This window comes from Pinus tabuliformis, chromosome 9 (genome assembly GCF_031772625.1).
Source record: "Pinus tabuliformis cultivar Carrire ecotype Pingquan chromosome 9, CPIR1, whole genome shotgun sequence".
Lineage (NCBI taxonomy): Eukaryota > Viridiplantae > Streptophyta > Pinopsida > Pinales > Pinaceae > Pinus > Pinus tabuliformis.
Genome location: NC_142307.1, coordinates 1,807,871,041 through 1,807,896,208, shown reverse-complemented (window position 1 = coordinate 1,807,896,208; position 25,168 = coordinate 1,807,871,041). Strand labels below are relative to the sequence as shown.

Here is a 25,168-nt window from a genome sequence, read left to right as displayed (position 1 = left end):
ACCAATTGAGCCAAAGAGGTATAACCAGGTGGAAACAAAGGTTCACTGCTTTCAGGCGGTGGTGGAGGTGGTACACTTCCCACATATGGAAATCCTTCAGGTGGAAAGTTATATTCAGAATCATCGCCAACAACAGGAGTGTGAATGGCTTAGACTTATGGAGGAGGACCTCGAGGAGAGGTTAGAAACTAACCTTTTGAGGCCATAGGTGGAAACAGTTAGCCGAGGGAATCCATGATGATGGTGGAGAAAGATCCAAAGGAACACCAAGATTATCGTACAAAAACAACCAATATCCATCTCATTGTTCTCGAAGGTTCTAGTGTACAAATCTTCTCCTCCAGTTTAGGAAAACCTACCAAAAGAGGTTCAATGCGGGTTTTCATATCAAAACCCACGCGGGAAGCACTAGGGTATAATAGAGAAACCTGCCATCAGCATAGGTAGGCAGTGTAGCAAAACGTGTTGAACCTAAAATTTAGGTTTTTAGTTAACATTCTTCAGATTTGATCTAGGGCAGCTTTCCTTTGAATCTTTAGGGAGGTTTTGGTCTGTATATCATGATGGATATGCTACACACTTTTCAATGTTTTGACACTACGGGATATGGGACAGGAAGTGAACAAGAGGTGTGAAAAAATATTGTGTAATAGTCAATAATATGGATGCTGACATTAGCAGGGTGACCTAGACATATGGTCAGAGTGACAATCACAGGGTGATACATTGAAGGATGACATCAGTAATATGACATGGATTTATTAACCAACTCGGCTGTGACAAGTTGTGGATGATGTCAGTGTACAAAGGGCCAATGAGGAGCCACTGACTAACACCCAACTAGAGGTTGGTTAAGCAGGAAACAAATTGGACGGATGACAGTCAATGGAATATGGCCATTGGTGATGATGAAATTGTCGCCTCGTTAGTTTTTCTACTGACCCCCAATGACCATTGGAATTTTTTCTATTGGGCGAAAAACACTTGCCATTTTTATTTTAAAAAATAGCCTTCCAGTTAAACCGCCAATCGACGGTTATTGTCTTACTTACAATGGCAGACCGAGCGGTTAGTGACATAAAAATGGTGACACGTTTTGAGATATCAAATAAATAGTAGTCGGTAGGTCCATGGGTTTGAACCCATGTCCTCCAGCCCCAAACTGGGAAGTATCACCAATATACCACTAAGTGGTTAGTAAAAACGATGCTATGGAAATTGTATTTAAACCACTTTTGCCAGTGAGCGTAGGGGGAGAGCGAGTGCACCAAGTGTGAGACACAACAAAAAATTTCCACTGCTAGAATCTATGCCCTTCATCACGAATTTCGTGAACTGTACAGATGGAATATTATGAGGAATATTCTCTAGGAATATTCTAGGAAATCTTGTAGGGAATCTTTAAATTCCTTAGAGCCTCAGAATTCACCAAAGCATAAATATACTGAGTTTATACTCATTTTACTTAGTTTTCCACAAGGAATGTAGAGGTTCAATAAATTTCATCACATGATCTACCAAACTTCAGTCCATCCTCGAGAGGGAAACTTTGAGATTCCCGGAGGCCAAATTTTGACCAAACCAGAACACGGTTGACTTTATAGTCATTTTCTCAATTTTTCGCCAAGATTCCAACCATGAATCCTATTTCTTCAGCAGAAGCCTATGTTTTCATGCCATCCCCGGAAGTGGAGGTATAAGGTGTCACTTTGTAATTGCTTTTAATTTGATTTCACTCCCAATTAGTGAAAGAGGCCTCCCCACATTGAGTAGGGCCCAGAGACATAACCCACATTGGTTGAAATCCATTAACAAGTTGTTTTTTTTGCATATGATCTCATGGTTTATTTTGAATTCTTCTTATTTTATGTGTTTATGTCACTTGGTTACATGCTCTTTTAAGTGCAATTTTGTATGCATCCCTGAAGTAAAAGATATGGATCAAGTTTAGTATCAAAGTAGGTCTTATTGATGTGAGTTGAATGAGTGAATGCGAACCACGAACATGCTCTAAAGAGGAGAAGGAAAACTCAAATCCTTTTATATCGAAGCGGGGTGTGTAGTATGAATACATAAAATGGCAGATGAGGAAGCTCGGTTGTAGGAAGAGCGAAATTATCGCAAGATATTATTCACGATGGCAAAGAAAGTTGAAAAGTTGTTTATAGAATATGTGAAGACAATCAAGCCTGAGAAGAAAGAGCTCGATGATCATACCTCAGTAAACCATGGAGGTGGAGGAGAAGATCCCCCTCGCTCTCCATCCACCAGTGACAATTCTTCTTCTTCCTCTTCTTATCATTCTAATAGGCATCATAGGAATGCATCTAAAAAGACATTTTTTAAGCGAGACTCTAAAGTTTTATTTTCCCACATATAATGGAGAATGTAATGCAGAGAATTTAAACAATTCGATTAGACATATCAAGGTTTATTGCTAGATTCAGCAGATCGAGGAAGATGAGGCCAAGATCCAATTAGTATCTCTTCGGCTGAGTGGCATTGCTCTTGTTTTGTGGGAGAGAAAGTTGCATAAAGGTAGCAAAAACTTGGGTAATATCCTTTCTTCTTGGTCCAATTTTGTTTATGCATTAAAATATTAATATTATCCTTTGGGTTATCAACAAAAGGCTTTAATGGAATGGAAATATTTGAGACAAAGAAGGGGTCAAAATGTACAAAGATTCACATAAGATTTTAGAAAACAAGCTTTAAATTTTGGCATTTCACTTGTTTCATCAGAAACTGTAACAAAGTATATTGGTGCTTTACATAGTTACATAAGGAATTATTTGTTATTATTTGAGCCTAATACTACAGATGGGGTGAGTGTGCAGGCCATTCACCTTGAAAGTAGGGGAAAGAATGACAAAGAAGATCAACCTAAGAAATCATCTTTCAAACGTCATAATGACAAGTTCAAGGGAAAAGGAAAGGAAAAGGACTAGAAGGTAGTTGGAACCAAGAAGGAAGAAGGAGAAAATTCATCTTGCACACATTGCAAGAAGGCCATAATGATGAACACTATTGGAAGTTGCATCCAGAGTTGAAGCCAAAGAGATTTGGTGGAAAGAGCAAGCCAAATATGGTGGCATCCATGTAGCAGGACCATGGATTCGACTCCAGTGATGAGACACAGATCACATCAGTGGGCATACAAGGTACCCTTTCTCTTAATGCTAATAAAAATTATGAATTGCATGCAAGTACAAGCACTTCGAATGAGTCTCTTGTTAATGAACGAAAGAGAACTGAATTGTTCCACGTTAGAGTTATGATGAAGCATACTAAAATGGAAACCTTGTTTGATTCAGGATCATAAGAAAATTTGATTATAGAATCCCTGGTTAAGAAATTAGATTTAGAGACCAAGCCTCATCTGAAACCATACCATATTTGTTGGGTGTGTGACAAATTGAAATTACATGCAACCAAATAGTGTAGGGCTAGATTTGTGATTGCATTCAAACTAGTAGATGAGGTTGACCTTGATGTTGTACCTTTGGATAATTGTGGTATTGTCTTTGGGAGTCCATATTTGTATGATAGGAAAGCAATTTTCTTGCGCCATGAAAACAAGTATTATCTCATGAAAGATGAGGTGGAATACATTGTTAGAGCTCATTGTGCCAAGATCAGTGTCAGTATTATAAGTGCAGGTCAGATGAAGAGATTGATCAATTATAGAAAAGGGTGCATGCTTTCCAAAGTTGTGATCCAACTCATAAAAAATAATTCTATGAAATTGTTTCTAATTATAATGGGTTTTTTCAGGAACCATTTAGGTTTCCTCCAAAGCGTGAAATCCAACATGAAATTCACTTGCAGCATGATGGTTCTTTACCAAATATTGGTATGTATAGGTTGTCAACGATTGAGATGGAGGAGATAAAGAAACAGGTGTAGGAATTGTTGAACCAAGGGGTCATAAGGCCAATTTCTTCTCCATGTGGTTCACCCATTGTGTTGGTGCCAAAAAAGGATGGCACATGGAGGATGTGCATGGACTACAGGGAACTCAACAAAATAACGATGAAGAATTGGTACCCTCTCCCTCGCATTGATGACTTATTAGATCAATTGAAAGATGTTATCTATTTCGCAAAACTAGACTTGTGTAGTGGCTATCATCGCGTCAGGATTGTAGAACAAGTTGTATGGAAGACTGCATTCAAGACAAAACAAGGGTTGTTTGAATGGCTAGTGATGCCATTCAGACTATGCAATGCTCCGACTACATTCATGAGGGTGATGAATGATATTTTCAGGCCTTTTCTTGATGATTTTGTACTTATGTATCTTGATTGCATTCTTGTTTTTAGTAAGACATGGGAGGATCATGTGAGTCATGTCAAAAAGGTGTTTAATGTTTTGCAAAGAGAAAAATTGTATGTCAAAATGTCTAAGTATGAATTTTGTAAGACCTCTTTGGTTTACTTGGGTCACATTGTTGGAGGTAGACAATTAAAAATAAATCCTTCTAAAGTTGATTTGATTGTGAAGTGGCCTAAGCCCACCAATCTTACAAAGGTTCATAGCTTTTTGGACGTAGTACAATACTAGAAAAAGTTCATTACCAACTTCTCCGTCATTGCATCCCCCTTGCATGCATTGACCAGTGTGAAACAAGTGCGTAGTCCTCTTTCACTCACCATTGAATAAAAAAATTTAAAATTATCTATAAATAAGTTATAAAATCAAATAGTAAACCTTAATTTCAAATTAAAAATAAAGTTATTTGATTAATGTTTGGTCGAGAACATATTGAAAAGCAATAAGCATAAGTGGGCAATAGGATATTCCTTTCAACTCCAACTCAGAAAATACTGAAGGGATTATTCTTCTAAATTTTTGGAAGGTGACACCCATAAAAGTAATCATAAAAAGGAATAGTTTTCTCAAGTTTTAAACCATGATATTCGTATACCAAAATTAACCTTTTACAAAGATCACAATAAAAAGGATAATATCAATAAATTTAAAAACAAACCAATAGTTTGCTCAAGTTGTAAACCATGATATTCGAACCAAAAAAAACTTTTTACAAAGATCACAATAAAATGGATATCATTATCTTGGCAAGGGGGCTGCCACTGAGGGTCGACGATATAAACGGGGCAAGAAGGATATCAGGCATCGACTGCAGGAGGCAGAAGCTGCGTATGTCACAGATACTCATCCGGATATCCGCATGATGATTGAACAAATGGAAGATGAAGCTTTGCAGGGTTATTCAGAGCCTGAGATGGGCGATTGGGAACAATACTTACCTGATCCTGGGCATACCCGTGGCAGACGGTCACTTTACAAACAGTCGTTGCACGTGTACTGGGGGATGAAGAGGTTACTAGCTAAAGCCATGGAACAGGTGGCTCTTGAGATGGCGGAGTTGATTCAGGGCATTCCCACCATGAAGAAAGAGTTGAAAAATATTCAGATTATTCTTATGATGCAAGAAAAGAAAATGGATGACATTGTGGCGCTGTTACAGACGGGCGGTTTGGGGGTTAAGCTGGAGAAGGAGAGGTTGCCGACGAAGGAGCAAGAGGTTCCGTTGCAGTAGACCCAATATTAACAGCCATGTTTGCAGTAGTGCAGCAGTTTTTTAATCTGGTTGGTTCTTTCCTGTTTTGTTTATATATATGCTGAAAGACAAGGACTCTGACTTAGTAGTAAGCTTAGCTGTTTATATCGCATGGATAGAAAGACTGGTTATCTTTTGTTTTTGGATGGCTTTCAAACATTTCAAATGGTTAGCCTGGTTTCCCTTAAGGGCGGGCGATGACCTGTCTATATTATGTATTTGTCCAATGTTTTCATAGTAATGGAAATCGAGTACCGCACTAGCTTACAAAAAAAATAAATGGATATCATTAAATTTAAAAACAAACCAACAACACCAAGAAGGATATAATGGATTTAAAGCATATAAATAAATCTATAATGGTAATTATAGGGCTCATTTGTATTCACATTTTGTAATTGTAATATATTTCTATATGCAAAGATGCCTCTATGCATATACTATGCTCACTTTTTCCATATGAAACTTATCACACGGGAAGAACCGAACTTGTTATGGTCTATACTTCATGTTCAAAACGAGAATTCCACTATGATTACTAAAAATTTCAGCTAACCATACCGAGTCAATGAATAGGTGATTACAAAACCTAAGACGAGAGGAAATGTGTTTTCAGATATATTAAATTGATGAGTTAATTTTATACTTGATTATGTTATATCTCTATTATGAATTTAAATATGAAAAAAAAAAAGACCATATTTAATGTTTTTATAAGCAAGGAGATACATTTATATGCTTTAATAGTTACGTTGCATATTTTACACTGAAGTTGTCACAATAATAACATATATATTTGATAAAAAAAATGGAGTTGTTTTTAATGGGATTTTTTGGAGTTTCCGGTGACGGAATTGGACTGGAAAAATTGAGGTTAAATCTTGATTTGTATTATTTAAAATGGTTTTTTAACTGCATATTTAGATTCAGCACCCTGAAAAACCTCTAGTACGCTTTGATTGTGCATAAATTACCTATGAAACTTGCGATTCCAATAAATTGCTACCTGATTTTAGAGAAATTTGACCGGAAAAACCCACGGAAAAGCTTGTAAAAAGTCGCACTAAAAACTACACCAAAAAAAAGTTTATATACACATTTATATACGTGTATTGTATATAAGTATTATAATTTTTAATAAAATAATGATTGAGTTTTAATAAATTTATAAAGTTTTAAATTAATTAATTAATTTAATTATTACAAAATTGAGATTGAATATCTAGATTTCAAACTAATAATATTGACAACATCTGTAATTACATAGCATTAAAATAATTTATATCTCCTAGAAATAAAATAATTTATATATTTTTATTGTAAATTTTAAATAATTATTGAATAAATATATAATATAAAAATGTTTATTATATTTAAAGGATTTTATAGATTTATATTGATAATAAAATTAATGATAGTAAGTTATATATATATGAAAATTCATTTTATATATACTATTTTATATATTTGTTTTTGGATATCTAAAAATTACCATCTATTCCTAATGAAGTTGAGTCATGCTATAGAGTTTAAATGTAAATATATAAGTTTGGCGTTTAAATAATAAAATCTGAAATAAGTATAATTGTGATTTTTTAATGATTTATAAATAATTAAAAATTAGATATTTAAAGACTAAAAATATAGATTAAAATTTGACATAGCTGTAACCAATATTGATGGGCAATCTCTCTAAAGGTGAGTCACAATGTGATAAAATTAAATTGAAAATGTTTTGTAACAAAAAGAACATCTACTTTATGATGTGATAATGTTTATGATGTGATAATGTTGACATTGTTATTTGAAAAAATTAAATCAATGCCACAATGTGAAACACAAATTAATATTGTATTTTGAATGACCAAAAAATCACATTACAATGTATCAAACAAAAATATCCATATTAGAGTATGACAATGAAAACATTGAGGTCATAATGTAAGAAACCAATGTTGATAATAGCATTGAAATGTAGATAAAATAGAAAGGAATATACATTAATAAAATGGAAAATAGAAACTTTAATTTAGTGACAAAGGATCATGATGTCAATGTGTGCCAAATATAAATCAATATCACAATATAACAAACACAAATTCAACTGTTATCTTGGTCAACCCTAATCAACTATAATTTAGTATGTGATTCATATTCTCTCATCTTCAAACTTGTTTAGCTATGGTAAAAAAACATTAACCACAATAAACATGGTTAAACATAGCAATCTTAGTTAAATAATTATCCAAATAACATTAAGTAATTAATAAAGATTTATCAATTAATAAAGTTTGATGTTGAAAGAAATTAAAGTAAAATAAATAAACATAATTCTACTTTTAATTTTTTTATTATATATAATTAGATATATAAATATTTAAACATTACAGATAAAAATTAAAATTTGACCCCCAATGTGACAAATATAAGTTTGACCACAAATAAAAAGCTATGGTGCAATGTAACAATAAAGACATTGAAATTATAAGTAACAAACCAAAGACATTGAGATTATAAGTAACAAACCAATGTTGATGTTACTCTGTGTTGAATATAAATAGATGTTGCAATGTGGTGAACAAAAATTGATATCGTCTTTTAAACCACCAAATAATTTATATTACATTGCATCAAAGAAATATCCTTATTACTATGTGGTGATAAATACATTAACATCCTAATGTGATAGAACAAATGTGACAAAACTAGATGCTTCAATGTTCGTGAATTATCTTTATATCAATGTAACCTGTTCAGCTCTTCCACCCTATCGCATAGCTCCCCTACCGTAACACCCATTGCAGCTGCAATTTCTTCCATCCTATTTCTTCTGAGATCAAGGAATGAATCGATCAAATCACCATCCAGGAACCTTTTTGCATCAGTATTCCTCATTTCGTTGCTAAATGACCGCCATTCCTCGTGGTTCAAACCCCCTACTCCTTTGATCACCTTCACAAGATTCATTTGCAACTTTTCAAGAAATTGGTATTGCTCCTCAGGTAGAGATGTGATCACACTAATTACCCCATTTACTGTTGTAAATATAACTGTAGGGATCTTGTTGGATTTTGAATCTGGCACACACATGACAAGAGATCCACGCCTAAATCGGTTAACAATATCCCCGAGGTGGTATTCCCCTACAACTTCCAGTTTTTCCCCCTCTATTTCACTTGCAGCATCCCTCTTTCTCCTCACTGTAAAAAGATTGAAATTGTGCTCTGCTCCTAGGTATATATCGTCATCCAGAATTGCAACAGAGGTCATCCAATTTGGATTGAAATCGCGAGCCCTCTCTTCGATAGCTCGTTCCTCAGGCCTGTATAGCAACAAAGAAATAGATTTTATCAAATCCCCGACGACGATAAAATCTCCACGAGTCTGAACATAGAGTGCAACTGTACGACCAAGATATTCACATTCACACTGCAACCCTTGTGAAGAATCGTCAATGGGCATCCATTTATACAACTGAATCTTTTGGTTGACACCAGCAAGCAACTTTCCATTAAATGCATTCAAATTATATACAGCTCCCTCTGTTTCCCTCTCAGTCACAAGTTTCAATTTCCCATCTTCAACCAAAAAGACCAGAATTCGGCCTTTGCTAGATTCGGACTCCTCAGGCAACACATAAGCTGTCCCGACACAATAATATACATTGTTGTCGTCTGTAAATAAACAACTTAGTATTGAGCATCCATTTTCATAAACATCAAGTGGGTATGATGAAATAATATGAAATGTTTGATCATCTAATAGTCGCACAAAATGCATATCTGAATCAGCAGAATATTTCACACTGCAGAGGGCAAATGTGCGAGACTGCTCCTGATGGCAAATTCGACGAGGATGTTCTCCATGTGAAATTGCACGAATGTGAAGTTTCTGAATGTCATCTATTGACCCAATAGTAAGCATGTCTTCATTTGCAATGGCAAGGCCACTAGGAAATGCCTCTGAACTGAATGAACACATGTGATTAACTTCATTCTGATTCACATTTGTGTAGCGCAATTTCCTCTTGTTACTGTAAATGACTGTGGGCCTGTCTGACGCTGCAAAAACATGCGTTGAATTCTTAGAACAAAAAGTGTGAAGACTAATAGCTTTCGTACCCAACTGAATCTTCTTCTTATCAGATAATTCCCCACTGCTCATATCAAATATAAAGTTAAATAAGTGCCCATCCCCAAGACCACATAGCAAGTAACAAATCCCTTCCAATCTACAAAGAAGAGTAGACCGAGGGGGTACATTTTCTTCAACCTTCAGTCCTGTAATCAATTTCAGATGGGGAAGAGAGTAAACCCTAATGCTATAGTCTTTCCAGAGACCAACAACTGCCCACTCAGTACGCAGAGGATCATCACCAATAGGATTTATATTGAGGCATGATACATCAAACTCAATGGCCAAATGTTTCACCTCTGTAAGGGATCCCTCTCCAATTTCCAGGTAGACAAGGTTACCCGTTCTAGTGGCCAAAAGAACCTGAGTAGCATTAGCTGTGGCTACAATTATAGAAAATCCAGGGGGCACTCTCCATTCAGTCAATAGCTTTCGAGACAGTGCTCCCACTAACCTCACAGAACTGTCCGTCACCTGAACAAGTTGGTCATGAATAGCATATTGGCAAAATAAGGAGTTAGCATTAGAGATAAATCCTTCAATATATGTTTCTTCCAGCTCATACTCCGAATTCATTTCAAGTATACGAGTCTCAGTAACGAAGCTGACAACCAGAAAAGTATCAAATATGTCAAGAGTTGAAGATCGTAATGACCAAATTCCCTTTATGCCCCGAAGCTCTACTGATGCGTGGTCGTTGATTCCAATCCCACTGCGGACTATACGAAGAGAACCATCCTTAAAAGCTCCAGAACAGGTAACAACTTGGCCGTGTGCTTGACCCTCATCTACAACACAGAAGTCTGTTATGGGACCAATGTTTACAAATCTTTCCAAAACTTCTACATGTGAGCCTGAAACATCTGGATGCTGATGTAGTTTAATAATTTGTGAATCTCCATAGCTCGACCCTATGTACACATGTCCACTATCTAAATAAGAAATTGTTGAAGCAACAGATGTCTCTCCTAGAAGTTCTAGCTTGAGACTAGTAACCCTTCGCCCTTCACGTATGATGACAAGCAAATGCAGAAACCCTGAGAGATCACCTAGAAGGTATCGAGAACCATCCGGATCAACTCTACCATAAGCATTAGTGATAGTCATAGAGTTGGGTCTGGCAGGGATTTGTTTGTATACAGAAGCACTGCAATAACAAATTGTCTCCTCACCAATGACAAGAACACCACCTAAAGGTATTGGAACTGGTATTAACACGCCGGCACTACTATCCAGATTTACCTTTAACCACGGCCCCAATTTGAAATCCCTGTTTCTTAGATCCACTACATATGTCCTGAGGTGCCTTCTCCCTATATTATCTTCATATAACACAGCAATTGTAGGGTCTGGACAACCAAATAAGAACTTGATATCTAAAACTTGAAGTTCCTCTAGCCTGATGATGAAAGACTCTTCAAGTTCTCCCTTGCTGTCCAATTGCATAACGTTCAATGCAGCAACATATAGGTGGAGTGCTATGAGCTTACAGTCAGGATCAATGCTACACATCTGCCCACATTCTGTGGGACGCCCAATACGATTTGAGACATCTCCCATTGCCCTGGTAATAATTTCACCAGCCTGCGTGTCCCACTGAAGAATGCAGAACTTATATTTTTCTGTTGAAAGGAAAAGAGAATCCTGCAGCTCTCCATGAGGCCGGAAAAGTTCTAGTGTTGCAATTCGTCCGTAGATGGGCACATCTTGCAATGGCTGCAAACCCTCCGAAGTGAAAAGATGAATCTCAATTCTGCTGCACTTTGCAATAATGAGATTAATGTCATGAGGACTGGTAAAGCTTCCCACGCAGGAATGAGTAACACTGGTGGCCTTTTGAGCAGTTGCGACATAGTTCCACATGCTCATATTGCTCCCGACCTGAGATTTCGAAGTTATCCCACACACTAAACGAAAGTTCCTAACACGAGATCGAACAGATATTAGTAATATGACCGTAGGGACACATTATTATTACATAATGACTCGAACTTTATATAGCCATCCCTTCCCACGTAGAAAACATGGTGTGGTCCTAACTCCATTGGAATGCCACCCAAAAAAAAATGAATAGTGGTGTGGTCCTAACTCCATTGGAATGCCACCCAAAAAAAATGAATATTTGATATATTATTTGACTACGAAATTTATATGAATATTTGATATATTATTTGACTATGAATATTTGATATATTATTTGACTACGAAATTTATATGAATATTTGATATATTATTTGACTACGAAATTTATTATGAAATTTATGGTTAACTATGTTTGTTTTTATAATATTTATTTATGGTTAACTATGTTTGTTTTATAATATTTAAATAAATTTATGGTTAACTATGGTTAAATAAATTTATGGTTAACTATGTTTGTTTTAAGGTCTATTTATGGTTAACTATGTTTGTTTTAAGGTCTATAATATTTATTTATGGTTAACTATGTTTGTTTTAAGTTAACTATGTTTGTTTTAAGGTCTATAATATTTATTTATGGTTAACTATGTTTGTTTTAAGGTTTATAATATTTATCTTAGGGTGTTTGTTTTAAGGTTTATAATATTTATTTTAGGGTTTATATTTCTTAGGTTTACAATATTAATTTATTGGGTTTAATATTATTTTTTTAGGTTTTTAATATGAATCTTTTGGGTTTATTATTCTAACTGTATAATATTTTATTGATAGGTTTTATAATATTAACCCTAGAATTAATATAAAATTTTTGTGTTTATAATTCTTTGGGTTTATTAATCCTTTGGGTTTATAATATTAATCTCTTTGGTTGTAAATATTCATCCCTTGGGCTTTTAATATTAATCCCTTCGGTTTATCAATCCTTTGGGCTTATAATAATAACCCGTTGACTTTATTAATCTTAGGGTTTATATTTCTATGGTTTAGTATTAATGCTAGGGTTCAATGTTATTCCCTTGGGTTTATAATCCTTTAGGTTCAATGTTAGTCCCTTGGGTTTATTAATCCCTTAGGTTTATAATGATAATCCCTTGAGTTTATTAATCTTAGGGTTTATATTCATACGTTTAATATTAATGCTAGGGTTCAATGTTATTCCCCTTGAGTATATAGTTCCTTTGGTTTTTAGTATTAATCTCATCGGTTTATTAACCCCTTGGTTTTATAATATTAATTGTGAGACTTATAAAATTAATGTTAGTGTTTAAGGTGTATTTTAGTGTTTATAATATTTACCTTGGGGTTTATATTCCATGGGTTTATAATATTAATCCCTTGGGATTGTTGTCACAAACCCAATATAGAAATCAATCATGGTCAACCATGGTCACAATCATCAATTGTGGTCAACATTGGTCAAACATGCTTGGCCATGGTCAATTATGGTCTACCATGGTCCAACGCCACATTGTGATATAGATTGTCTTAATATGAATATCAACCGTGATTTATAATATTAGTCCTAAGGTTTAATATAAATCCCTAGGGTTTATAATCATGGTCAACCATGTTTGTTTTAGGGTTTGTAATAGTTATCTTTGGGTTTAGATACCTTAGGCTTACAATATTAATCCCTTGGGTTTAATACTATTCCCTTGAGTTTTTAGTATTAAACCGTCGGGTTTATTAGTGCCTTGGATTTACAATACCAATCCCTTGGTTTACTAATTAAGGGTTCATATTCCTAGGGTATAATATTCTTGATAATGTTTATAATGTTAATCCTAGGTTTAATACAAATCCCCTGAGTTTATAATCCATTGGGTTTATAATATAAATAATCCCTTTCATTAATGAAATCAATATTTATTATATTATTGATAATATGAATAATATTATCATATTATTATAATATAATAATTATTATTATAAATTGACATTAAAATTTCTATAATTATTATCGTCTTTATAATATAATGTTAGTATTATTCCATAATATAATTTTTATTACTATATAATTAATATAAATATTAATATAAACATTAACATTAACATTGAATTCATATACATATAAATGTTAAATAAATATTAACACTAATATTGAATTCATATGCATTAACACTTATCGGCTTATATCAGCTACATTTATTAATGTGGTTGTCTTACTTACATAATGACTTGAACTTTATATCGCGATCCCCTCTGTGCTGATGCAGAAAACATGGGGTGGTCACACCTCCCTTGGAATACCATAAAAATGAAATTAATTAGGTTGGATTATGTAAAAACGTAACATCTCATATAATTTGATATAATCTAGTGTAGTCATATTAAGTGTCCATAGGAATCTATTATCATAAACATTAAAACATTGCATTTTTAACATTATAAACAAAAAATAAAAAAATAATCAAATTATAATTTTATTTTAAATCATTTTTATTGCTAATTACAAAAGGTCTCAATATATGTATAAATTTTAAATAACATATTTTTTTTTGAGGAGAACTCGACGACTGCAACAACTCTAAGGTATATATAGTCTTCCCGAAGATTTGACCACACGACATGTGGCGACTATGTTGAAATTTGGTACCGGAGGACAGGTGGTTCCCTAAGGCTTTGATCTTTGGCATAGGGAAAAGTGTCCAAAAGAATTTAATTTTTCTCCTAAAGTAACTTTATAATTTTATAAAGTTAAATCTAATTTAAAAGTGACTTTAAGTGATAAAGTTACTAAGTCTAATTTTAAAGTAACTTTTATAAAGTCAATGAAAAATTAGAAAGGAAAAGTGACTTTGGAAATAAATGACTAAGTGGGTCTTTATTAAAGTGGGGTGAATTAAAAAAATGGAAAGTGAGATTTAAATGAGCATTTAATCTCAGCCATTGATCTAAATCTATTTCAGCCATTGGATTTAGAGATCACCCAAAAGTCACTTGGATCACCCAAAAGTCACTTGGAGTTATATTAAAGGAGGAAAAAGAGGAAAAGGTCATTCATTCTTTCATGAGCAGATTGGGAGAATGAGAGCAAGAGAGCAAGAGAGATTTCTGAGCAGCGAGGAGAAGGAGACAGCAGCTTGGCACACATTCCAAGGCAGCAGTTGAGCAGATTTGTACAGCTGATTCAGCACATAGTGAAAGGCAGATTTTTGCACAAAAATCGAGGAGCAGTTTGCTGATTTTTCTGCACACAAAACGAAGGCCGTACAACATTTATTGCTATCCTGTTTGCTGTAATTTCCAGATTGCTGTGAGGCATGGGAAAGGAGATAAGTTGTAAATTTGCTTGCTGATTTTTTGCTGAATAATTCTCACTGTAAAAAGGCAATTTTCAGAAATAAATAAGAGCTCTCAAACTGGTTTTCCCCAAGAGTTGTAGGGGGTTTTTCCAGGGTCAAGTTGACCAAAAATATCAGTGTTTTAATGTGTTTTAATGGCTGTTTTTGATTGCTGATTTTTAATTCTGCAATTTCCAGCATTCTGAAAAATTTCCAGAATTTGTGTTTTCAGCAATATTTATTTTTTTCAGTCTGTTAAATGTATGGTTATGGGAATGGGCATTTAACTACATGGGAGAAATAAGGAGAAACTGAAAACCGGGGTGGGAAAACAGAAATTTTTACATGGTATCGGAGCTTGAGTGCTGAAGGGCAGTTTGGGACAGCAAAAGGAAAAATTACAGTTGCTGATTTTTCACTCAAAAAATTCCAGCAAGCTGATTTTTTCATAAACAACAGTTTTATCTTTACTACAGCAGTGCTATTTTTCAGTTTTAGGACAGCAGGATGTCATTGGGATTGAGGGTGGAGGATAGGCTGGATGGGCATATAAATTACAACGTTTGGAAGGAGAGAATGCAGAGTATCTTTGAGGAGGCAGAAGTCTGGGATATCATGGTGCATACCGCACAGAACCCTGTTGTTGTGCCCACTGATGTTACTCAGTTGGCTGAGTATAAAAAGAAGAACAATAAGGGTAAGAGGCTGATTCCAGATGGAATCAAAAACCATTGCATTCTTCATGTGAGAGGAAAGAGCAATGCCCATGAGATGTGGACAGCATTGTCCAATCTCTACCAGAGTACCAATGAGAACCGGAAGATGGTCCTGAAGGAGAAGCTGAAGAACATTAAGATGGGGAATGATAGTGCAGCTGGATATCTCACAAAGATTACCAATGTGAGAGATGAGTTGGCAGCGATTGGAGAGGCCATTCCACCCACTGAGTTGGTGCGGATTGCAGTGAATGGCCTCCCCTGTTCATGGTTGAACTTTGTTGATGGGGTTTGTGCACGTGAGACCCTTCCCACATGGGATAGGTTTTGGGATGATTGCATTCAGACAGAGATCAGGAAAGGACAGCTTGGGGCAGCCAAGCCAGTTGAGCAGGATGAGGACATAACACTGGTGGCAGGAGGCAAGAAAGGCAAAGGGAAGAAGCAGGCTTCCACAAGCAGTGGTGGGGGCAAAGGCAAAGGTAAACCGGGGAACACACAGAAGGACTATTCCAAGGTGAAGTGTTGGAATTGTCAAAAGATGGGACACTATGCAGTTGTGTATCCGGAGAAGAAGAAGAAGAAGGGAAAGAACCAGGACGTGGCAGCTTCAGTTGAGATTGGGGACTTTGCAGGGCGTTTTGACCGGGAGTTTGCGTTCACTACATGTGAGTCCTCTAGTGCAGGATCACTTGCCACACAGGTTCAGAGGGAGCATGCTTTTCCCTCGATTAGCGGAGCATCTACAGGTATTTGGTATGTGGACAGTGGGGCTTCACGTCACATGACAGGAGTCCGTGAGTACTTCTCAGAGCTTTCAGAGAGTGGCATTGATATTGAGGTAGTACTCGGTGATGACAAAGTTGTTAGAGCAGTCGGGGTGGGGACAGTGACATTTCAGAGGGAGTCCAAACCTCCCTTGAAGGTGTCAGAGGTTCTTTATGTGCCAGGGATGAGGAAGAACCTCATATCCGTCTCAGCTTTGGAGGACAGAGGATATAAGGTACTGTTCAGGGGCGGACAGGTGTTGATGTATCCCAGGGGCACTCCAGCTGATTCAGCTAGAGTGATAGGTGTACGCCATGCAAAGGTGTACAAGTTTGAATTCCAGCCCCTTTTGGCATTGAGCAGTAGTACCGACAGCAGAGCTAGCAGTTCTGAGCTGTGTGAGATTTGGCACCGCAGGATGTGACATATGTATCATGGAGCCTTGAGGACATTGCGGGAGATCACTACAGGTGTGCCAGATTTCAGTACTGATCACTTTGATACTTGCAGAGGTTGTGCAATGGGCAAGTTTGCCAAATCCCCTTTTCCCAGCAGTGACAGTAGAGCGACGGGGATACTTGATTTGATTCATTCCGATGTGAGCGGTCGGATGTCTCATGTTTCCTTGAGTGGATATGAGTACTATGTTTTATTCATTGATGATCACTCCAGGAGGACCTGGATTTATTTTTTGAAGACCAAGAGTGAGGTCTTCAAGCGGTTTCAGGAGTTCACAGCTCTTGTGGAGACTCAGACAGGTCGAAAGATCAAGTCCTTGAGGTCGGACAATGGAGGAGAGTACACCCTTGGAGAGTTTGTTGACTATTGTGCGGAGGCAGGCATTAGGAGGGAGTTCACTCTTCCTTACAACCCCCAGCAGAACGGGGTTGCGGAGAGGAAGAACAGATCCATCATAGGGGCTGCCAAAGCCATGTTACATGATCAGGGGTTGCCATTGTTCTTGTGGGCAGAAGCCTGCAACACAGTTGTTTACTTGCAGAACAGGAGTTCGCATCGTGCCTTGGGGCACATGACTCCGGAGGAGGCTTTCTCTGGGAAGAAGCATGATCTTGGTCATCTTCATATCTTTGGATGCATTACATACTCCTATATACCCAAGGAGAAGAGGACCAAACTAGAGCCCACCGCAGAGAAGGGTATCTTTGTGGGCTACAGTGAGACCTCAAAGGCCTTTCGGATTTACATTCCTGCACAGAGGAGAGTTGTTGTCAGACGGGATGTGAAGTTCGAGGAGGACAGGGCCTTTAGGAGGTCACGGGAGTTAGAGTATCTGGATCAGCCAGACCCTCAGTAACAGTTGAGTCAGTCGCAGGGATCCAGTGGGCAGGGATCAGAAGGATCAGGAGGTACATCTATGAGGATGTTAGGTCCGTCAGTGAGCAGTGGCTCATCGAGCCAGAGGGGTGGTGCTCCGAGCAGCATGCAAAGCAGTTCACTAGGGAGTCCACTGATGGACAGTTCACATGGTACCTCAGCTTCTACAGGTTCAGGTGCAGGCAGGAGGACAGCAGACAGACAGTCAGGAGTTCAGGCTACTGATGATGATGAGGAGGAGTTTCATTCTCCGGTGGGAGAAGTGCGCTCAGGGAAGAGGAAGCCCAAGTGGCTTCAGGACACCTTGAGAGATGCCACATTTGTTGCTGAGCCGAAGAGGCCAGTCAAAGAGAGTAGACCACATGAGAGGTTTTGTAGCTATATGGCGATGGTTACCAACATCCTTGACTCTGAGCCTTCTAGCTATGAGGAGGCAGCTAGCCAGCAGGTCTGGAGAGAGGCCATGCAGGAGGAGTATTCTTCTATCATGAAGAATGATGTTTGGGAGGTGGTGCCGAGGCCTGAGGGAAAATCCGCGGTTACTTCCAGATGGCTTTACAAGGTAAAGCATGCTGCAGATGGCAGCATTGAGAAATTCAAAGCGAGGTTTGTGGCTAGAGGGTTCTCCCAGGTAGAGGGAGTTGATTATGAGGAGACCTTCGCTCCCGTGGCTCGATATACTTCGATCCGCTCCATTATATCGATAGCAGCAGAGATGGGTTGGAAGATCCACCAGATGGATGTGAAGACTGCATTTCTCAATGGCTTCATACAGGAGGAGGTGTACATTGTGCAGCCACAGGGCTTTGAGGTGCATGGGAAGGACTCCCATGTGTGCAGACTGAAGAAGGCCCTTTATGGCCTGAAGCAAGCTCCCAGAGCTTGGTACTCCAGGATAGATACATATTTGCAGGGGATGGGTTTCACAAAGAGTGAGGCAGATCCGAACCTTTACTTTATTGTGATTGGTGAGGAGCCTCTCATTCTGGTGCTGTATGTGGATGACTTGATCATTACAGGTGCAGAGAGACTCATAGAGCACTGCAAGAGAGATCTTGCGGCGGAGTTTGAGATGAAGGACATCGGCTTGATGCATTACTTTTTGGGTTTGGAGGTGTGGCAGGAGGAGGGGCATTTCTTCCTGGGGCAGGGGAAGTATATTATGGACATCCTTAGTAGATTCCACATGGAGGATTGTAGACCCATGTCGACATCGATGATCACCAACTTGAAGAAGCTTCATGCTTCAGATTCCGAGTTGGTGGATCCCACATTGTACAGGCAGCTAATTGGTTCCTTGATGTATTTGGTCAACACTAGACCAGATATCTGTTTTGCAGTCAACACGATGAGTCAGTTTATGTGTGAGCCTAGGAAGGTTCACTGGGTGGCTGCAATACACATTTTGCGGTACTTGCAGGGGACAGTGGATTATGGTCTGGACTACAGGCAGGGAGATGGAGTGAGATTAGCAAGATACACTGATTCTGATTGGGCAGGTTGTGCTTCTGATAGGAAGAGCACTTCAGGGTGTTGTTTTGGGTTGGGTTCAGCAGTAGTGTCATGGTTCAGCCGGAAGCAGCAGTCAGTAGCACTGAGTTCAGCGGAAGCAGAGTATATGGCAGCCAGTCTAGCTAGTTGTGAGGCCATCTGGCTTCGCAAGATGTTGTTTGGCTTATTTGGTCAGCCGTTGAGACCTTCAGTGATTTATTGTGATAATCAGAGTTGCATTAAACTCACGGAGAATCCAGTATTTCATGACAGGTCAAAGCATATCGGGATCAGATATCATTTCATCAGAGACTATGTTCAGAAGGGAGCTGTGAAGCTTGAGTATATTTCCACTGATGAGCAGGTTGCAGATATCCTTACCAAAGCCTTACCACGGGGCAAGCATGTCTACTTCAGAGACAAGATGGGTGTGGTGAGGAACACCTTCCTCGGTAAGAGGGAGTGTTGAAATTTGGTACCGGAGGACAGGTGGTTCCCTAAGGCTTTGATCTTTGGCCTAGGGAAAAGTGTCCAAAAGAATTTAATTTTTCTCCTAAAGTAACTTTATAATTTTATAAAGTTAAATCTAATTTAAAAGTGACTTTAAGTGATAAAGTTACTAAGTCTAATTTTAAAGTAACTTTTATAAAGTCAATGAAAAATTAGAAAGGAAAAGTGACTTTGGAAATAAATGACTAAGTGGGTCTTTATTAAAGTGGGGTGAATTAAAAAAATAGAAAGTGAGATTTAAATGAGCATTTAATCTCAGCGATTGATCTAAATCTATTTCAGCCATTGGATTTAGAGATCACCCAAAAGTCACTTGGAGTTATATTAAAGGAGGAAAAAGAGGAAAAGGTCATTCATTCTTTCATGAGCAGATTGGGAGAATGAGAGCAAGAGAGCAAGAGAGATTTCTGAGCAGGGAGGAGAATGAGACATCAGCTTGGCACACATTCCAAGGCAGCAGTTGAGCAGATTTGTACAGCTGATTCAGCACATAGTGAAAGGCAGATTTTTGCACAAAAATCGAGGAGCAGTTTGCTGATTTTTCTGCACACAAAATGGAGGCCGTACAACATTTATTGTTGTCCTGTTTGCTGTAATTTCCAGATTGCTGTGAGGCACGGGAAAGGAGATAAGTTGTAAATTTGCTTGCTGATTTTTTGCTGAATAATTCTCACTGTAAAAAGGCAATTTTCAGAAATAAATAAGAGCTCTCAAACTGGTTTTCCCCAAGAGTTGTAGGGGGTTTTTCCAGGGTCAAGTTGACCAAAAATATCAATGTTTTAATGTGTTTTAATGGCTATTTTTGATTGCTGATTTTTAATTCTGCAATTTCCAACATTCTGAAAAATTTCCAGAATTTGTGTTTTCAGCAATATTTATTTTTTTTCAGTCTGTTAAATGTATGGTTATGGGAATGGGCATTTAACTACATGGGAGAAATAAGGAGAAACTGAAAACCGGGGTGGGAAAACAGAAATTTTTACAGACCAAACATCCTGACCTAATTGTTGAACCACATTCTCTAGAATAAAGAACATGTTATAATATCATTAATTAAGAAAATTCACGTTACAGTACCATGGAAAATTTTAACTTGTAAATAGTTCTTATGACAATACCATTGCTTATCAATACCACATGCCTAATATGACATGTGTTCATATCACATTTCCTTTAATTAATTAATTTGGCATAAATTAATTAAAAGATTATAACTAATTTGGAGATAGATATTAACATTTGATGTGTGAACACTACTATGAATAAACCCACATATTTCATGGAGGTTAAATCTCTAGCATCCACGTAATTACTGATAATTAAATTAAAAATGTGAAAGGCCCATTTTGAAATAGACATGTCTATCAGTGTAATTATCAACTCAGTCAAAGTTTAAAATGTTACTCGTATCCATAGGTGAGTAGGAAATTTAGTATTAACATGAGAAATATTGATTGTATTAATAGATTCATGCACAAAATTTGTGGTTGAACTTTTGTTATGTCCTTAACAGATGTTATAGTTTTTCACTAAGAGATCAACATTGTTTTCTACCCACAACAATAAAGCACAAAGTTAGTTATATCCATAGGCAGCTATGGAGTTCAATCTTAAGGTAGGTACAAAATTTGGGGAAAAACTTTTGTTATGTTTGTGAGGAAAGGGTTGAGTGGTTAATTTTGTTTAGTATCTATAGCACTATAGTGTAAAGTTAGTCATAAAAGAAATAAATGCTCAATCTTTCAATTCGTAAGTTTGGTTTTGTTAACATACATAGTATTGGTATTATGGGATTGCATGGCATAAAGGGAGCCTTTCCTTCACTCATATAGCAGTCTCTCAATCATTCTATTTTCTTAGTTTCTTATGTGCTAATTTAATACCATCTATTCCTGTAATTTTTTGGCTTGTCGCTTAGACTGAAGGTATTCACATTGTTTTCCCTTTCCAATTTAAATAACTTCACAAAATCTAGATAGGTATGCAGTGACTTAGAGGGTTATTTATCACTGCTAATAAAATTTACACTATTATCCATATGTGTGGTTCAATTGTTTACTCTTAGATTCCACTGGTTCACAAGAACAATCTTATCTCTCTCTCTCTCTCTCTCTTACAAACACACACACACACACACCCTTCCCCCTCCCCTTCCACCCCATTTCTAGATAGTATCATTTATTTAGAAACATGTACACTCTTAGCATGAGAATTTGAGGTCCCTACTCAAGCTATGTGGCCAATCAAAAGTCTCTAAGATGGGTATGTAGCCCATACTCCTAGAGCATATCAATACCACTCCCATTCATTTTCATAATTGTTCATAGTTGGGTGGTTCAAGTACTGAATGAGAAATCAAAATTTTTAATTCAAATAAGATAAGAAACTTCCCAAATCCCCCTTACCCCTTCTCCCTCAGGCATTGCATATGTGTTGGATACTATCTTCTTCAGCTTTAGCAATATATTATATGAAAAAATGAATATTTACATAAAATAAATTATCCAGATCTAAAAATGAAAGAAACAAGTTACAGATATAACTATAAATACAGAGGTGAAGTTGAAATAACACTTCATTTCATTAAGATCTAATACTGAAATATGCTTACAAACAGAATGGAAATAAGACAAGATCGAGTGATGGTAGCTTATCTTTCAAAAGAGATGTGATGGTTACATGCCTCTGAACTGAGTTACAATGAGGCTCAAGGGCCTTTTTATTATTAAACAATAAGAGAAAACCCTAAACAACCAAAACCCTAACCCGAGGAGATGTAACACCAAGATTTTCTGGGCCCTGTTGGGGTTAGTTGGACAGCCAACTTCCCGAGGTTGTAACTTGGTCATATTATCTCCATTTGATGCATATGATACCTCATCAAAAAGATATCTCCGATGAATATAGTTGCTTATGTGATTTCCATGGAAATCACTATAGGAATTTTGTAAAAAAAAACATTGTTTAGTGCCTCAAAGTGGCTTCAGACATTCAAGGCTCGAAAAAACTGCCAAAAATAGCAAACTGTGTGATAATTAAGGAAACTAAAAGAACAATGGTGAAGGTCCAATGGAAAGAAAAATTATGGCAACTACAAAGCCGACCACTCACAACTATAAATATGGAAGTGTTGCTGCCCCTAACCTTCCACAACCTACAAGGTTGACACCACAAAAATTGGGAGAAAAAAGAGCAAAAGGGCTTTGTTATAGTTGTGATAGCAAATACACTAAAGGTCATAAGTGTGCTGAGAAGAAATTATTCTACGTGGATTGTGAAGAGGAGGAAGAAAAGGAACAAGAAATGTCAAAAGAAGAGGATATACTCCAGGAACAAACCCTAGATAAATAAGAAATGAATCTGACCTTATCTTGTAATTCATTGGCTGGAATTACCACTCCTCAAACTATCAAGATAGAAGGACAAATCAAGAAGAAAAAGGTAATAGTGTTGATTGATTTAGGAAGTACCCGTAATTTTATTCACTATAAGATAGAAAAGGAATTGAATTGCTTCCTATATCCAGCACCAGAGTGTCAAGTGATGGTTGCAAGTGGAGGAACCATAAATTGCTCTAGAAAGTGCCATAATATCAAGTTATCCATGGGAGAATATGTATTGAATAGCCCAATGCTTTCCATTCCAATGTGTGGTGTTGATGTTGTACTGGGAGTCCGATGGCTATAATCCTTGGGTATAATAGCTTTTAATTTTCAGGAACTTTTCATGAAATTTTCTGTGGAAGGAAAGGAAGTTGAATTAAGGGGTATTGCAAGGAAACCGGGAAGGATAATTAGCTCTAATGGTATGACAAAGCTTCTAAAGAAGGAACAATGAGGTGTAATTGCACAATTATGTTCGCTAGAGGTTCCCACATCGAAATAATCTATTTCTCGAGATCTCCAAAAAATCTTGGACAATCATTCAAAGGTATTTGAGACTTCCAAAGGTCTCCCACCTATTCATGATCATGATCATGCTATTCGTTTGATTCTACGAAGTGTTCCTCCAAACATCAGGCTGTACAGATATCCTTATGCCCAAAAGAGTGAAATTGAAAGCATGGTTGCAAAAATCCTAGAGGCTAGTATAATTCAACCTAGTCAAAGTTCTTTCTTTGCTCCAAGAAGGATGGATCATGGCACATGTGTCCAGATTATACGGAGCTCAACAAGGTCACTATTAAAGATAAATTTCCCATTCCTATCATTGATGAATTGTTGGATGAATTTCATGGATCAATTTACTTCACCAAGTCGGATCTTAGTTCAGGATATCATCAAATCAGAATGAAGATTGAAGACATTCCAAAAACAACATTTAAAACTCATAAGGGTCATTATGAATTTTTGGTCATGCCCTTTGGCCTTACTAATGCACCTTCTACATTTCAAGGTTTGATGAATTCCATTTTCAAACCCTTCCTTAGAAAATTTGTGTTGGGATTTTTTGGTCATATACTAATCTACAGCAAGTCTTGGAAGGATCATGTCCAACATGTTGACATGGTGCTCAAACTATTGGAGGAGAAACAATTATATGTAAAAATCTCCAAATGTTTCTTTGGAGTACAAGAGGTGGAATATCTGGGTCATATTGTATCTCATGAAGGTGTTAAGGTAGACCCTAGCAAAATTAAAACCATTAAGGAATGGAAAAGCCCCACATCCATAAAGCATCTACGAGGATTTCTTGGGTTGACAGGGTATTATCGCAAGTTTGTTAATAATTATGGGGGAATAGTAGCACCTCTAACAACATTATTGAAGAAAGATGCATTTTCATGGACTCCAGAAGCAACAAAGCCCTTTGAACATCTTAAAGAGGAAATGTGACAAGCATCAGTCTTAGCTACACCAGACATCACAAAAACCTTTATTGTGGAATGTGATGCCTCAGGAAATGGAATCAATGTTGTTTTAGTGCAAGAAGAAAGAACCATTGCTTTCGAAAGTCATCCAATCAAAGGAAAGTATTTACACAAAGCTATTTATGAGAAGGAAATGTTGGCAGTACTACATGCACTTAAGAAATGGTGACCCTACCTAATGGGAAGACACTTCAAGGTAAAAACAGATCATGATATTCTTAAATACTTTTTAGAACAAAGATTATCTTCAGAAGAGCAGCAAAAATGGGTCACAAAGATGTTGGGTTATGCCTTTGAAATCATCTACAAAAAAGGGAAGCAAAATGTTGTGGCAGATGCACTCTTAAGAAAGGATGAGGATGTGGAAGCATTTCTTTGCACTATTTCTATTATCCAACCAGATTGGATAAATGAAGCAAGGGATGAATGGAAGAATGACGAGGAAGTGTGTGCACTCATTCAAAAGATATAACAAGATCACAGTTCATCTGATACATTTATCTGGAAAAATGATTCATTATGGTACAAGGATCGGGTATACCTATGTAAGAATTCC

At 36.9% G+C, this 25,168-nt stretch overlaps 1 protein-coding gene across 2 annotated transcripts; it reads right to left on the bottom strand.

The window, feature by feature from the left end:
• Positions 1–8,323: 8,323 nt before the first annotated feature.
• Positions 8,324–11,587, bottom strand: LOC149156003 (DNA damage-binding protein 1a-like). Of its 2 annotated transcripts, XM_089441493.1 has the most exons (2): positions 11,231–11,587; positions 8,324–11,167 (listed from the first exon to the last, which is right to left on the bottom strand). In XM_089441493.1, exons 1-2 carry the CDS (start codon positions 11,585–11,587, stop codon positions 8,324–8,326), a joined length of 3,201 nt encoding a protein of 1,066 aa, XP_089297619.1. The 2 variants fall into 2 exon arrangements, with proteins under 2 accessions (XP_089297619.1, XP_089297618.1); XM_089441492.1 differs by having other exon boundaries at positions 8,324–11,587.
• Between the last annotated feature and the right edge of the window lie 13,581 nt (positions 11,588–25,168).